Here is a 17,015-nt window from a genome sequence, read left to right on the forward strand (position 1 = left end):
CCAGTGAGAAAAATATCTTTGTCCAAATGCAAAAATATCACAGATGGTGGAAATGTTAAATTACAGAAAAAGTTAGTTGTCAGGCAAGATCTGGAACAAGAGGGTGACGCGCTTGGTGCAGCAGTTTAGTGCAAAGGTGTTAGAGCACCAGCAATCAGGACTGGGGTTCGAATCCCACTCTGCCTGTAAGGAATTTGTACTTGTGTGGGTTTTCCCTGGGGGCTCTGGTTTCTTCTCACTTTTCAAAACATAGTGGGGATTGTAGGTCAATTGGGCGGCACAGGCTGGTGGGCCAATGGGCCCTGTTACTATGCCGTATGCCTCGATTTACATTTAAATTTAAAAACAGAATTAACATTTTTAGCTCCATTCTCTATCATAACTAGGAAACAGAGAAATGAATGAAAGCAAGTTTAAATTGCAGATAAAGATGAAAATAGCACAATGGATGGCAGTGATAGGGTGGAGGTGAGCAGGCATTGAATAACAGAACTGGCAATGCAGTTATGGCTGGAGGATGTTTTTAAAAAAGCAAGAGAGAAATGGAAGCTAAAATACTGAATTAAAAAAAAAATGCTGGAAAGATGAGATACCAGTTGGAAACACTAGCTCTCTTTGACATTGTTGAATTTGATGTCAAATATTTTGCATTCATCACTGCATTCTTACCTGCACAATGACATCAAAAATCCTCACCAACACACACCACCAAATGGCTAGCCATGACAATATTTGCAAAATCCCGAACAGATTTTTCGATCAACCTTGAAATGAAGGGTCATTCCAAGGAATACATTTTCCAATTTTTATAGGCATTTACAGTATATTCATTGAAGTGGTGGTGGTAAGTTCTAAAAAAGTTCTGATAATAAATGTGCATTATATAATCATTCTGTCCTGTGCATCCTTCAGATTATTTACCAACACATTCTAACCAGAATAGAGAATCTACAACAAAATAGTATCATTCTCTCCCTCAATACATCTTCAAGTTCCCGGTGATTAACAATCGACCTTTGAAGGGGTCACCATTACAAAATTTAAGAGAATTAATTTTGCTGTGCATAATCTCAACAATTATTTTCATTCATCTGGCCCTGGTTTTCAGAATATATTTCTTGCATCTATTCAATGTATGACAACAACTTATGGATTAATATTTCAATTACAGATATACCCCATCTTACAATGGGGTTCGGTTCCAGAATTCTCATTGTATGTTGAAATTGGGCAAATAAACATGAGATTTGCCAATAAAATATGAGATTTGATGGAAAAAATAGATTTGGCTAAAAAAATGCGAGAACAGAACCATCGCAACTTTGAAATTTTCCATAGCAGAACATCACAAGTAGGATCTATCTGTTAATAGTTTAGCATGTTACAAAAGATTGTTTAAATAAATTTACTTGGAGATATTTCATTCATTAACTGTAAGCAAAATTATCTTGAACATCAACTGTGTGTTTCCACTCAGCACAAATTTATAAAATGTTCCCAAAATTATTTTGCTTTCTAACTTTAGAAATGCATGGATATTTTATGCACAGATGGACACGAATCAAATTAGAAAGTAGAAAAAAAGTAATTGGAAAAGTAGGAAGTAATGTGTTTCTGATTATGAAGTGTGAGATGAATTTGGTGTTGAATGAAACTCTTCCAATTTCAAAACCTGAGGCAAATTCTATATGTAATGATCGATATGACTGCAATAGAATCATATAAAAACATGCCTATAACAGAAATTTATATTTGGCTCTAACTATTTTCCACATCAGCCATCTCAAAATATCTGTGGTCAGATATCTATGAGGGCGGAAAAGGAGCGAGGGCGGAAAAGGAGCGAGGGCGGAAAAGGAGCGAGGGCGGAAAAGGAGCGAGGGCGGAAAAGGAGCGAGGGCGGAAAAGGAGCGAGGGCGGAAAAGGAGCGAGGGCGGAAAAGGAGCGAGGGCGGAAAAGGAGCGAGGGCGGAAAAGGAGCGAGGGCGGAAAAGGAGCGAGGGCGGAAAAGGAGCGAGGGCGGAAAAGGAGCGAGGGCGGAAAAGGAGCGAGGGCGGAAAAGGAGCGAGGGCGGAAAAGGAGCGAGGGCGGAAAAGGAGCGAGGGCGGAAAAGGAGCGAGGGCGGAAAAGGAGCGAGGGCGGAAAAGGAGCGAGGGCGGAAAAGGAGCGAGGGCGGAAAAGGAGCGAGGGCGGAAAAGGAGCGAGGGCGGAAAAGGAGCGAGGGCGGAAAAGGAGCGAGGGCGGAAAAGGAGCGAGGGCGGAAAAGGAGCGAGGGCGGAAAAGGAGCGAGGGCGGAAAAGGAGCGAGGGCGGAAAAGGAGCGAGGGCGGAAAAGGAGCGAGGGCGGAAAAGGAGCGAGGGCGGAAAAGGAACAAAGCAGGCAGCATGGGGGGGGCGGGGAGAATGGTAGAGAAAGGCAGGGTGGGAGTTTTTTGGATATGGTAGGAAATGGAGACTAAATAATGCAAGATTTCTTGCTGAACTGAATAGTGTGAATCCTTTTTAATTTGTATGGCAAGAGGTTAGCAGTTTGTACAACTGGTAATCCTGTTGCTTCAGTTCCTGGCAAAGAATGGAAACACCAGACACTAAAAACCATACACTGGCAGACGAGGAGGTCAAGCTCAAAACCCCAACCCTTTTGGAAACCAAAGCATGAGCGCACATCTTAGTGACAGGTTTGCAGTCATTGTATGTCACTAATTAGAGCAGGCTTTGCTTGCTCTCAGCTCTCCTCCCAGAGCAGATTGTTTATGAGATAGAAGATGTGCTACTTAATCCAGATTAAATGATGCCATACAACCCAACCCTCCAATCTAGCCCACATTGTGCAACTGCTAGCAGATGACAATCTTGGCGATAGGAGGCCATCACCAATGCTGCAGAGATGGTGAAGATTGGCTGGGGTCAAGAGGATCGAAGGCAATGTTTGGAAACAAATTCCCCCAGTGAATGCCTCTGTAGGATTAGAGGTACATGATAGACATCCCTCAATCGGCCAGCATCGATTAACTCATGAAACAGGCCGACATTGCCATAGATATGACCTTAGCAGTGCAGCTAGAGGCAGTTGCGGCAACAACCATTAAACCAGACAAAACTGAGATGGAACAAGTTTCAACAATCAGCACACAAATAGAGACTTTAACGACACAACTAAATTGTCACCGTTTCTTGTTAAATTCTAATCATGTGGGTCAGGAACAAGGTAGAAGGTAGAATTTGGTGCTGCATCTTGGTCATGCCAACTTCCTTGTTCCTTCCAGAAACAGCATCCAGGAAATGATGAGGCCTGGCAGTAGAGGTGACTGCTGCCCATGGGTGAATCAGTCAGTCTTTTCTGAAAGACTGCCTCTTTGGTAAACAATTTTCCTTCTATTCAGTTCTAGATAATGGTCATTCCTCCCATTCCACAAGAACACTGTCACCTTTGTGTTTAAGTGGACATGTTCTTCAATCATTGTATGCTTGCTGCCGCAAATAAATTGAGCATCCCGACATTCAGCCAGAGCTCTGTCGTGCTTGATTTTGGCCTCCAGAAAACTTTGGTGAATTTTCACCCTTGCAAATGTTTCCAAAACGATTGTTGAAATTGATATTCTTTGTCACTTTTTCCTGCTAGTGAATATGAAACATTGCTGTTTTTTTTTGTTTTTTTTGAAATTTTTTATTTTTCACACCATAAATCACATTAGCCATGATATACACTTTTTCTTTTTCACACATATACAGTGACTTTTTCTCCCCCTCCCTCCCTCCACCCAGGCCACCCCCTCACCCCCCCCTCTCATCCATTTTAGGTATACAATCTAGGTTGCATGAAATCAGTCAGACAATGTTGTCATTCAACAAAAATACACCAGAAATTCTACTGAGTCCATTCTTTTCTTTCTTTCTCCTTCCATCAACTTAGGTAATGTTTTTCCCCGATAGGTTTTCGCTATTGTATTTAATGTAAGGCTCCCATATTTGTTCGAATATTTCAATATTATTTCTTAAACTATGTTATTTTTTCTAATGGAATACATTTATTCATTTCTATATACCATTGTTGTATTTTCAAATTATCTTCCAATTTCCAGGTTGACATAATACATTTTTTTGCTACGGCTAGGGCTATCTTAACAAATCTTTTTTGTGCATCCTCCAAATCAATTCCAAATTCTTTTGATGCATTGTCTCACAAGCACACAAATAAACTGTATTTGTTGCCCCAGAATGACCAACACTCACCTAACTAGTCTTCAGCACACCACATCCCTATTCTGGGGTTACCCAAGCTATTCCCATTCCTGCAAACTCCTTTATACTAGCACAATGACACTAAATATAGGGTGAACCATCACATCCAGACTAGTGGTCATCATGTGCGTGTAGGCTATTCCCTGGATCAACTCAAGATTGAGAAGGCCAAGTTCAACCATATTCAAGAACTGGGAGTAGTCCGTTGATTGGACAGCTGCTGGGCATCCCCACTACATATGGTCCCGAAAATGTCCTAAGGGGATTGGTGGCTTTGTGGCAATTACTGCACTCCCTGAATAATGCCACCATCCCTGATTGACACTGCCTCCTAAATTTGAAGGATTTCTCAGCAAACCTACATGACAAACAGGTGATCATGAAAATCTACCTTGTTAGCAAATTTCTATTGAGCCTGTTGATGTTCCCAAAATGGCAGTGATTATGCCATTCAGTACATTTGAATTTCTTGGTTTGCCATTTAATTGGCAAGATGTAGCTCAATTGTTCCAGTGATTTATGGACCACGTGATCTCCAGCCTTCATTTCGTCTATGCTTAATCAATGAAATTATGTTAGCAAGCACCAATGAGGCTTTGCACAGGAACTATCTCATGATGTTCCAGCAAATATGGAACTGTGATCAACCCCAAAAAATTGATTTTTGGTGCTAGTGGACTTGCCTCTTTGCAACATCAGATTACGAATAATGGCATCTTGTCAGAGAAAGCATAGGAAATTCGAAGCTACCCCATGCCCACTTTGTTCACCTAACTGTGAATGATAAATTTCCATGGCCATTTTCTATCCTACACTGCCACATCCCTCTTACCGACCTTCTCAAAGGTCCGAAAAATTAGTTTCCAAGAAACCTTTGTGTTTAAGTGGACATGTTCTTCAGGCCTTCGTCAATGTGAAGACAACTGTCTCCGACGCTACTATATTTGTCCAACGCCTTCCTCTCACTCATCACGGATGCCTTGGTCAATGCTATGGGAGATGTTTTTGAGCAGAGTCAATGGCAAATTGGAGCCTCAGGAATTTTTTTTCCAGTCAGGATGATACCCACTTAGATGAGATACAGTACGTTCAGATGAACTGAGGCATTTATCTTGCCATCAACCATTTCCACTATGTATTTAAAGGCCACTCTTCACTATTTATACAGATCACCAGCCACTTACAGACTTCTCATGCAAGTGTGCAGCACTATTCACTGCAGGAAATCTTCCACTTGGATGGCATCCTCCAATTCTCCAGTGACATCAGGCACATCCAAGGGAAATTGAATCCTGTGGACAATCCCCTATCCAGACTGGAAGGGGAGGCTTTGCACGCGACAACTGTTGATTTCAATGCAATGGCTCATAAACAATGCACTGATCCAAAGCAGATTCAGTACTGCCAGAATGACATATGTCTCATTGTGGAAGACTTACACATTGGCCACTCAGATGGGACAATAGTGTGTAAAACATCCACCACACAGAGTTAAAATAATACCATAATGGTCGAGAAACTCAGCAGATCAAACTGTGTTCATTATATAGCAATGGTAGAAATACATAACTGACATTACAGGTCTGAGCCCTTTACAGAGTATGGAAAAATGTTGGCAGGCATCCAAATAAAAAAGTATGGTTGGGCATGGTCACAAAGGCAGGAGGTGATAAATGGAGAAGGGAGGGAAGGGACAGTTGCATGCAAGGAGAGGAGGATGGCTTCATGAATAGAGGGGGAAGGGGGAGGAGAGCAGGTTAGGGAAAACCAGAAAAGCTGATATTAATGCCATCTGGCAAGAGAGTGCCCAGATGGGAAATCAAGTGTTGTTCCTCCAATTTACAGGTGTTCCTGGTGGAATAGTACACAAGGCCATGGACAGACCATTCTCAAAGGTCCGAAAAATTAGTTTCCAAGAAACCTTTGTGTTTAAGTGGACACAGAACTGAAATGATTGGCTCCTGGGAGATCTCTGTCACTGGTGCAGACTGAGTGAAGGTGCTCAGCGAGTTGACTCAGCCTGTGACATCACAGGCACCAGACTTCACTCCATCAAGGACATCTACATGAGGCTGTGTCTTAAATAAAAAAGCAGCCTCTATCTTCAAACACCCCTGCCACCCAAGCCATGCCCTCTTCTCTCAGATACCATCAGGCAAAAGGTACAGGAGCACAAAGACAAGCACTTGGGTCAAGGACAAGGTCAACTTATCGTCATTGATAGAAATGGAGCCCATTCATTACCTGAAGACAGCTTGCATTTAACATTAGCATTATTTTATTTTTGGTGTTTGATCCAGTTTGAATAATGTGTTTAGGGAGTTGTGATTTGTCAGCCTTGATGATTTTACCACCAAGATGGATTCAGACTAAACTCAGAGATCAAGAATTACAGTTATAGAAAACATCTACACATTCAAGCTCGGGCTGATGGAACTCTTGGGACTTGATTTTGGGCTCAGTATATTTAGGCAGACCCCACCTTTAATTTTAGTTTCAGCTAGGTTTGTCCTTACATTAAACAATTGCCCCTCCTACTCCATCCACTTTCTCCAGATCCAATGTCAAACAAGGCTTAGCCCTTCTTTTTGTATCATAGGAACAGTCTTTGTTTCAATCCTGCTCAAGCACATTGCCCCAGTTCTTCCTCTGGTTAAGTAAATTTCATGGTGTTCACTTAACTATTGTGGATCCTCAACATCTCCTCACTCGGCAGGAAGGTGCAACACTGACTGCACTTCCTGAGAAGAATGAAGCAAGCAAGACTACCGGCCACCATTATATCAATCTTCTATCGGAGCTGCAGAGAGAGTCTCCAGGCCAATGGCATCATAGTGTAGTACAGTTGCTGCAGAGAAATGGATCAGAGGTCAATCCACAGGACCATTAGAGTCGCAGAGAGGATCACTGGAGTCTCCCTCCCATTGACATCATCTACCATGATCCTTATTTGAAGAGGATAAAATCATTGAAGACGCCTTCCACCTTGCACAGAGCATCTTTCAACTGCTCAAGGAAGAGAAACAGAGTGTATCAGAGGAACAGCATCTTCCGATGGGCAGTGAGAATGCTGAACGACCAAAGAAACTGCTCATACTAATATCCAAGACACTAATATGTACAAAACAATATTTATTTATTCTGGCTGTAATATTATCAGCATATGTATTGTTTGTTTATGTGTGTGTTATGTCTAATTGTGGGTCTGCATGTTTTGGACCAAGGAGCAGAGAATGCTGTTTTTTGGGTTGTAGTTTTACAATTAGAGGACAATAAACTTGATTTGACTCACAGATGACAGCAGTACTGCCTGATCATTCATGTCAAATTTAAAAATGGCATCACGTTTGCAACAACTGTTCTCAACTTTATTGGGTCAAGCTTTGGCTCTCATTCCCTTTCTGGTTCTTTTCATCTCCGTCAATGAAGGCCAGCCACAAACATTTATATAACCATTTACAGCACAGAAACAGGTCAGTTTGGCCCTACTAGTTCATGCCTAACATCATCTTCCATTTAGTTCCACTCATCCACATTTGGCCCAAAACCCTCCACATCTCTTCCATCCATATACCTATTAAATCTTGCCTTGAATATTAACTTCAATCTCGCTTCTACAACCACTGCCAGAAGCTCATTCTATACCCCCACCACACTCTCCATGAAGAAATTCCCACTTATGTTTCTCTTAAACTTTTCCCCTTTTATTCTAAATCCATGCCCTCGTTTGAAACTCCCCCACTCTCAATGGAAAAAGCTTATCCACATTGACTATATGTTCCCCTTATAATTTTGAATACCTCTATCAAATCACCCCTCAACCTTCTACGCTCCAGAGAATAAAGTTCCAGCCTGCTCAACCTTTCCCTGTAACTCAAACCCTGAAACCCCAGCAACATTCTTAAAACCTCTTCTGCACTTTCTCTATACTGTTTATAGCCTTCCTGTAATTTGGCAAGAAAAAATGCACACAATATTTCAAATTTGGCCTCACCAAGCCTTAAACAATTTCAACATAACATCCAAACTGCTGTATTCTATTCTCTAATTTATGTAAGGCAACATACTAAATGCCTTCTTCACCACCCTATCCACATGTGATTCAACTTTCAGAGAATTCTGTACCATGACTCCTAAATCCCTTTGTTCTACTACACTCCTCTATTGTCTACCTTTTAATGTGTATGTCCTATTTTGATTAGACCTACCAAAATGTAGCACCTTACGTTGATGGGTATTAAACTCCATCTGCCATCTTTCAGCCCACTCTTCATATTACCCTTTAAGCTTTGATAATCTTCCTCACTATCCACAACACCGCCAACCTTTGCATCATCTGCAAATGTACTAATCAAAATTGCCATCTAGATCATTAATATATGACAAACAGCAGTGGACACAGTACCATTCCCTGAGGCACTCCACTCATCACTGGCCTTGAATTCGACAAACAATTTTACACGACAACTCTCTGGCATCTCCCATCCAAGCATTGTTGAATCCATTTCACTACTTCATCATTAATACTTAATGCTCCCATCTTCCTTACTAACCTCGTATGGGGAACCTTACCAAAGCCTTATTAAAATCCAAATAGACAACATCCACCATCTTCCCATCCAACATTTTTAGAAACCTCAAAAAGACATGAAGTATCACATACAAAACCAAGCTGACCACTGAATCAATCCCTGTCTTCCCAAATAGTTGTAGATACCATCTCTATGAACACTTTCCATTAATTTACCCACCACTAATATCAGACTTAAAGGCCTATAATTACCAAGTTTACTTTTGGATCATTTTTTGATCAGTGGAACAACACAAGCCACCCTCCAGTCCTCCATTATTATCCTCATGGCCAATTACACGTTAAATATTTTTGTCAACACCCCCACTACTTGTTCACTAACCTCCCTCAGGGTCTGAGGAAATATTTTATCAGGACCTGGAGATTTATTCACCATGATCTTTTTCAATTTAGTCAACACTACTTCCTCATTAATTCTTACATTATCCATGAGCTGCCTACCATATTTCTTCACTTCATCTGGCTCAATATTCTTTTCCTTAAGGAATATTGAAGAAAAAATAAATAAAATTTCATGCATCTCCTCTGGCTTTCAGAGAGCCTACTCCCCTCATCTTCAAGGGGTCCAATTTTATCCCTCACTATTCCTTTATTTTTTAATGTACCTATAGAAACACTTTGGATTTATTTTTACTTTTCCTGTCAATGCAGCTTCATAACTCCTTTTAACATTTCTAATTTCCTTCTTAAGATTTTTATTTAAAAAAAACACTTCTTAAGCAGGTCATCCATTCTCTGCTGTTTATACCTGTTGTACACATTCCTCTTCCTCTGAGCCAAGTTCCCAATATCTTTTGAAAACCAAGGCTCTCTACAGTTTCTAACCTTTCCTTTAATCCTCAAGGGGACATACCAACTCTACACTCTCAGAATTTCTCCTTTGAATATCCACCATTTATCTGCTCCATTCTTCCCTGAAAATACCTTATCCCAATTCACACCCTCCAAATCTTTTCTCATCCACTTAAAATTTGCTTTCTTCCAATCAAGAATCTCAACCCTTTGGCCCTCCTCTATTCTTTTCCATTACTAGCCTAAAACTAATAGTATTGTGATCACTCGACCAAAAGTATTCCCCAACACTAAACTCGCCAGACCTATCTTATTCCCGAATAGGAAATCCAATACTGCCCCCTTGTAATGGAGGATTAAAACCATGTACCCAGATGCTTTTTGCTTATGTGGAACTGATGACACTGGGGCCACACTCAGGTCACCTTACTTTCAGAACTAGCAGTTGTAATTAAACTCAGCCATGGGGACTTATCTGAAGATACACTTTGAAATGGAATTCCACTGTGAGGCCCAGGGAAAGCGGTTGTCAAATGCAACACTCTGAAATTGACGAATTGGTCACAACCTGTCTTGCTCGAGAAGTTTTAATAAGTCTTTGTATCTATGAGATAAACCAGGAAATCATAACATCCTGGTTCCATAATAATTAATCTTCTAAATTGTAGAATATAATGTTCAGTTTTGATTTTGACTGACAAATGTTAGAAGGAGTAGGCGCATGATTAATTGTTTTTGGGGTATATAAGCCTGTGGTCCTGCTGCTGAAGTTTAGACTCTCCGAGGGGTGGGAACACCCCTTGTCAAGAAGGAAGAACAGCCAGAGTCCGAGCAACGTCCCGGTCGGGGGAGGTGGAGAAGCTGCTACCAGCGCCCTGACAACCTACTACAAGTGTGCAGTCGTTGCCTCGCTTCGGCAGTTGGGACCAGTCCAAGCATTGATAAGTATAGTTGGGAAGGGCTTGCATATTATAGTGTGAAATCAGCTTTTGAATTAGTAATAAACATTTGTATAAACTGAACTGCTCTCGGTGTGTGTCTATTTTCTTTCTGTAGCTCAAACACTGTGACCAATCTAAAATGAACAAAATGAGAGGTACAAGTTTACCCAAGACACCCCTCTTGAAGTCCATTCTTCTACATATTGAAGAAAACTTTCCTGAACACACTTAAACTCTACCCCATCCACCCCTCTTACTGTATAGATGGGCATCCCAGCTAATGTTCGGAAAATTGAAACCTCCCACAACTACCACCTTGTGCTTATTACACAATCTCCTTACAAGTTTGCTCCTCTAATTTCCTCAGCCAATTAGGTGGTCTACAATACACTCCCATTAATGGATTCATAACTCTGCCTTTCCTCAATTCTACCCAAATAGTCTCGCTGGACGATTCCACCAAATCATCCTGTAAAACACTGCTGTAATGTACTCTATAATAAGCAATGCATCTCCTCCATCTTTCATCCCCCCCCCCCCCCCCCACCCCACCACCTTCTATCATACCTAAAACAATGGAAATCTGGGATATTTAATTGCCAAACATGCTGTCTTGGGGAAACTTGTACCTCTCACTTTGTTCGTTTTAGATTGGTCATAGTGTTCAAGCTACCAAAGAAAATAGTCACATACACTGAGAGCAGTTCAGTTTATACAAGTCTTTATTACTAAATCTAAAGCTGAATTCACACTACAATATGCAAGCCCTTCCCAATTATACTTATCAATGCCTGGACTGGTCCCAACTGCCAAAGCGAGGCGACGACTGCACACTTGTAATAGGTTGTCTGGGCTCCGGTAGCAGCTTCTCCACCTGCCTCAACCGGGACGTCGGTTTGGAATCTTGAAGTTCTTCTTCTTGCTGAGAGATGTTGCCACCTCTTGGAGAGTCTCAAACTTCAGCAGTGGGACCATGGCTTATGTTACCCAAAAGTTGTTTACTTCAGATCTTATCTCTTTGAACAAATGATTTAATTATCTTCAAGGTCTCCTGACAGTCTGCGACCAACAAAAGACAACTGCATCTCTTGGCCTCATGGTGGAAGTTGGATTCTGTCTTCGGATGCAACTGCATCCCTTCTTGCATAAGCTGGTCTAGGGCCCCATGCTGGAATTTAGGTGTGTCCACTAATTCATATGCAACAAGCAGGTTCTCAGCCTTGCAGAAGCAAAGGCTGCAAAAGTAAGAAACATGGTTTAAATCTTCCATTACATTCCACCCCTTGGTCGCAGCCTGTCACTTACGAGACCTAACAAGCATTTGAGTACAGAAGGAGCGAAAAAGAGAAACTAAAACTATAATAAGCACAAAAATAAACAATAATGCGAGCAACCAACGGAGAATATTGTGGTCCAATCCCCCAAATATACCATTTAACCATGAAAAAGGATTTGAACTATCCTTGTGGGCCACAATACCCAGACACTGAAGCTCACAAACAGATTTTGAAACATGCTTAACAATATGAGATATATTAGTGGCTACATCGGGCCGTGTCCCCCACGGGCAACTCCCACGGAACGTCCTCGATGTTACAAATCCAATTGCTGGCATCAAAGCAGCGGTTAAGCCAGATCAGCAGGAGCACAAGATGGAAGACCTGGAACAAAGAAGCCTGACATATGTCACTCACGATGCCGTAAGCGTTCAGTATTTAAACAAACTAAATCATCCTGCCCCTCAATAGCAACCCACTGAGTGTTACCCTGGGCAGGTGTTACTATTTCCCCTTTTACAGGAGGGCCACTACCTGATGGTGCCACCCATACCTTTTGTCCGACATTCTCTGGCTCGGGAATGGGGGGCAATGACTGTTTTTCCTCTGGAATAGGCTGTAGTTCAGAAGCATGAAGAAGTCGGTGGAAAGGTGTACCTCCCTTCAAAGGGCGATGATTCAAATTGTTGACTGCCTGCTGCAACACTTGGCACCACCCCTTCAGGGTCGTGGTGTTAATAAACGAATTTGTTCCTTCAGTAAGCCATTCATTCGTTCAACTAACCCGGCAGCCTGTGGGTAATAACAGTATCTTATGGGTCCACTATATTCCTTGTCAGTTGCCCAATCACAGATTGCCTTCCTGGAGAAGTGTGAGCCATTATCAGACTGAATTTCTTCTGATACATCATAACAAGAAATTAAATGGTTTAGTCCTTGGATAGTGCTAGTTTAGTTAGCTGTCTTGGTGGGAAAAGCAAAAACCAGGCCCGAAAAGGTGTCAACCATTACTAGGACGCAACGTTTACCCATACAGTCTGGCATGGGGCCTATGTAATCAATTTGCCAGTCTGCAGCTGAGCGATCTCCCCATCTTATTCGGCCATGCGGACCAGGAGGAACAGTGTGGGACTTCACAAGCTGGCATGCACGCACGACCATGCGGACATCGTCCTGATGGGCGGGTAAGGCATGTGTACGGGCCCACATAGTTGATCCCTTCTCCCCCAAATGGCCATTCTGTTCGTGTGCCCATCAAGCCAGGGACAGTATCGGCACGGCTGATAGTGGCAAGCTGATCTGCTACTGCATTATGTTGTGCCATGTTCGTCGTCGCATTGGTATGGGCATCAACATGATATATGGTTATCTCACGATAATGGGAAGCATCCCACAACAGCTGCCACAGCTATTTGCCCCATACTGGATGGTCATGTATCAGCCAGTCGTTCTTTTGCCAATCAGACATCCATACCACTAGTCCATTAGCCACAGCGCAGGAATCAGTAAATAAGCGAAGAGGGTGATCATGGGGGTCCAGTGGTAAAGTGACTGCCTTCAACTCAGCATACTGACTGGAGCCACCATCCTCCTCCTCCATAAAGTGAGTTCCTGAGCTGGGATGGTAAGCCACTGCCTTCCACTTCTGCTTTCCTTGCACCCACCGGCTGCTACCATCAGTAAACCAGGCATCCTCTTGTTTTGCTGGAGTGAGCGAATCATATGGTTTACCCCACTGAACTGGTGAAGGGAGTAAGGGAGGGGGCAAGGTGGGTTCAACGTCCTCATGACGAGACGGAAGATCAGCCACCTGTTCATGTATGCAGCCCACCCCTTCAGGCCCTCTGGTTGCACGACTGAATATACCTCTTCAATTTAACAATAGAAGACTGCTGAGCCCACCCGATCTTTAGATTAGTATCATTAGCCAGGACCCAGTTCATTATTGGAAATGCAGGTCGCAATTGAACATCTGCATTGCCTGTCATTCTTTCAGTTTCCAGCAGGGCCCAGTAACAGGCTAGTAACTGTTGTTCAAAAGCAGAATAACGAGTGGCAGCCTCGGGCATGATATGTGACCAGAATCCCAGTGGGACTCGGCAGCCCTCTTGTTTCTGCCAGAGGCTCCAGGATGCCACATCATCAGTAACAGAGACCTGTAGTTCGTAGGGGGTATCTAGGATGTGGGGAGCAATTGGCAGGGCCTGAAGAATAGCCTGCTTGGCGGACTGGAACGCTCTTTCCTGATCGTCACCCCATACAAAGTCTGTTTTCTTTCGGGTAACCTTATATAGAGGACGTAAAAGCAATGCCAATTGTGGAATATGGCGTCGCCAGTATCCCAATAACCCCAGGAAATGCTGGGTCTCTTTTTTGTTAGTAGGAGTGGCCAAGACTGTGATCTTATTGCGAACTTTATCGGAAACCACCTGTTCTCCAGCATGCCATTGAATTCCAAGGAAGATAACTGTCTGGGACGGGCCCAGTACCTTGGTGGGGTTAATGGCCCACCCTCTTTGCATCAGGGTATCTTGGACACTCACCATACCTTCCTGTACCATCTCTTCCGTGGCCCCTTGGATCATCACATCATCAATATAATGGTGAATTGAGAGGGAAGGCGATACTGTCACTGTCTCCAAATCACGGGCAATTAGGCTGTGGCAAATAGTGAGAGAGTGTACATAGCCCTGAGGGAGGCAGGTGAATGTATACTGGCACCCCTTCCAGGTAAAGGCAAACTGATCCTGTGAGAGAGACCTCATCTATAAGAATACTGAAGAAGGCATTAGTGAGATCAATGACAGCATACCATGTTCCTGATTTCCCAGTAGCAATATTTTCAATAAGGGTAACAATGTCCGGAACTGCCGAAGCAAGTGGTGGGGCATGATTGTTCAAAAAAAGATAGTCAACTGTCATTCTCCAGGAGCTATCCGGCCTCTGGACTGACCAAACAGGGCTATTAAAGGGCAACATTGCGGGCCTCACTACCCCTCCTTCTTGCAGAGCATCGATGGTGGCAGTAATCTCTTCCTGCCACCCAGGGAAGCGATATTGTGGAATGCACACTGGTTTGGGGGGGAGGGGGAGGCACCATCACAGGATCCCACTTAGCCCGACCCACCACTAATCTTTTAGTAATAGTCCGAATTCCAAATGCAAATCCCCTTGGCTAGTATTAAGGGCCGTACCGGCCAACATATTAATACCCAGGATACACTCGTCAGTGGCAGCCACCAGGGAATGTAACCATATAGGGGAAGGGCCATCACCCACCGTGGCATGGACTTTTATTTCCTTCGCCAAGGTGATCGCTCCTCCCATCCTCTCTATTCCAAATGTTGGTCCAGTCCAGAGGTCAGGGTTACCTGGAATCACCGAGTGCTCTGCACCGGTATCGACCAAGGCCAAATATTGGCGGTCATTACCCCCACCCCAATGGACTGTTAATGGTATGTAGGGCCGTAGGTCTCCATGTATCCGCCGTATATCAATGGAGTAGATATGGGGGCCCTGCCCACATCCTCATGCTTTAATAGGGTTCGAGGGCTTCCCGGCCCACATGCCACTATTATCCATAAGAGCCTTTTTAACAATTTGTTGTATCTCATCATGGATAACTGGAGCAAGAGAAGCTGGCTCAGTGGGAGCTGCAATGGGAGCAGAAGGCACAGATGGGCCAGGAGGACACAGCAGCTGGGGATGATGTTCCCCTGCTTTTCTCTTATAAAGGGCATAAAGTCCTGCAGTAGGTTTCCCATCAATATCACTTTTAGGTACGCCCAACTTTAACAAGGTTAGAAAAAGGTCCTTTCTTGTCGGTCCGTTATTACCAGCAGCCCCTCCCTTTTCATCCTGTTTGTCTGATTTAACCTGGGTTGTACATGAGTGGATCTTACCTCCCAACTCTAATTCTCGAAGCCCAGATAAGACGTACACCGCCTCAGACACAGGGTGCCCAATTAGCGGACTAGTTACGGACAGAACCAGTCCCCGTACAGTGGGTTGGGCGGAACGAACCAATCTGGTATGCATTCTGGCTGTGAATATCTCTTCATCACGACTCCCCCCATGTACCCACAGCCTCAAACGTCCTCCATACAAGGCAGAGGCCAGGGCCTGCTGACGAATTACTGCTATACCCTCTTCTGGGGTGCCCCAATTGTTCTGTAAATGTAAATCCCAATCTACCGGTGATGGATGTACTCGTAGCAGGGCATCCCCCAGAGTGGCAAGTAAGTAATCCACCTCTCTTCCTCTACCCTGCAGCTCAGCAGTGACCCAGATATCAGTAGTCAAGGTTCCTAATCCCAACAATTCCTCGGGGGTTAAATATACATTACCCCTCTTTGCTCCCAAACATGCAAGTGCCAGGCTGCCAGAGTTTCTCCTACCTTTTGCCTATATCAATCTCCAATGGCAGCCAGCTCTTTTATAGAGAAGTCACGTTTCATTGACTGCTCTTGACCTCTGCTCCCACTTTGGCCCACAGGGTCCTTTGCCCAGTGGACGGGATGAGGCCTAGGCCATCCCGTAGAGGGGGTAGGCCATAGAGCATAAGTAGGGGTTCGGGTATTTTCCCCTGGGTCCTCTTGGGAGATCGGGGTATCTATCCCTTCAATCTCTTCCCTTACATCATCCCCCCCCTTTTGTCTGTTTGGGAAGTCTGCTGCCTTATTGGGCGGGCATGAACAGCAGGTGGAGAGGACAGTAGGTTAGGCACATGCTGAGGAGTATCTGCATTATTACCATGGTCATCTTTCCAGATATTTCCATCCCATTCATCAATTACATCAGGATTGTCGCCATTCCTTATCATGGCACGAATACGATGTGGATCGGGTTCTACTCCATGCCTTTCTTTATCTGCACAGAGCTGCTGCCGGAGTTTAATATTATGGCAGATCGTTTGGATATGCTTATCCTCCCATTCTTTGGCTCGGTCCTGACTGGTGCAAACAATCTCACTCATCATGGAACAGCGTTGTCGCAGAGCTTCCACCTCCTCCTCTAGTTGCTCTCTCTTACGCTGTGATTCTACTTCTCGTTGAACTGATTCTGCTTCTTCTTGGGTAAACTTGTACCTCTCACTTTGTTCGTTTTAGATTGGTCACAGTGTTCAAGCTACCGAAAGAAAATAGACACACACACCAAGAGCAGTTCAGTTTATA

At 43.6% G+C, this 17,015-nt stretch overlaps 1 protein-coding gene across 1 annotated transcript; it reads left to right on the top strand.

The window, feature by feature from the left end:
• Positions 1 to 1,808: 1,808 nt before the first annotated feature.
• LOC138740033 (octapeptide-repeat protein T2-like) lies at positions 1,809 to 2,408 on the top strand. The gene has a single exon (XM_069892477.1). It carries the CDS (start codon positions 1,809 to 1,811, stop codon positions 2,406 to 2,408), a length of 600 nt encoding a protein of 199 aa, XP_069748578.1.
• The last annotated feature ends 14,607 nt before the right edge of the window (positions 2,409 to 17,015 follow it).

This window comes from Narcine bancroftii, chromosome 7 (assembly GCF_036971445.1).
Source record: "Narcine bancroftii isolate sNarBan1 chromosome 7, sNarBan1.hap1, whole genome shotgun sequence".
Classification (NCBI taxonomy): Eukaryota; Metazoa; Chordata; class Chondrichthyes; order Torpediniformes; family Narcinidae; genus Narcine; species Narcine bancroftii.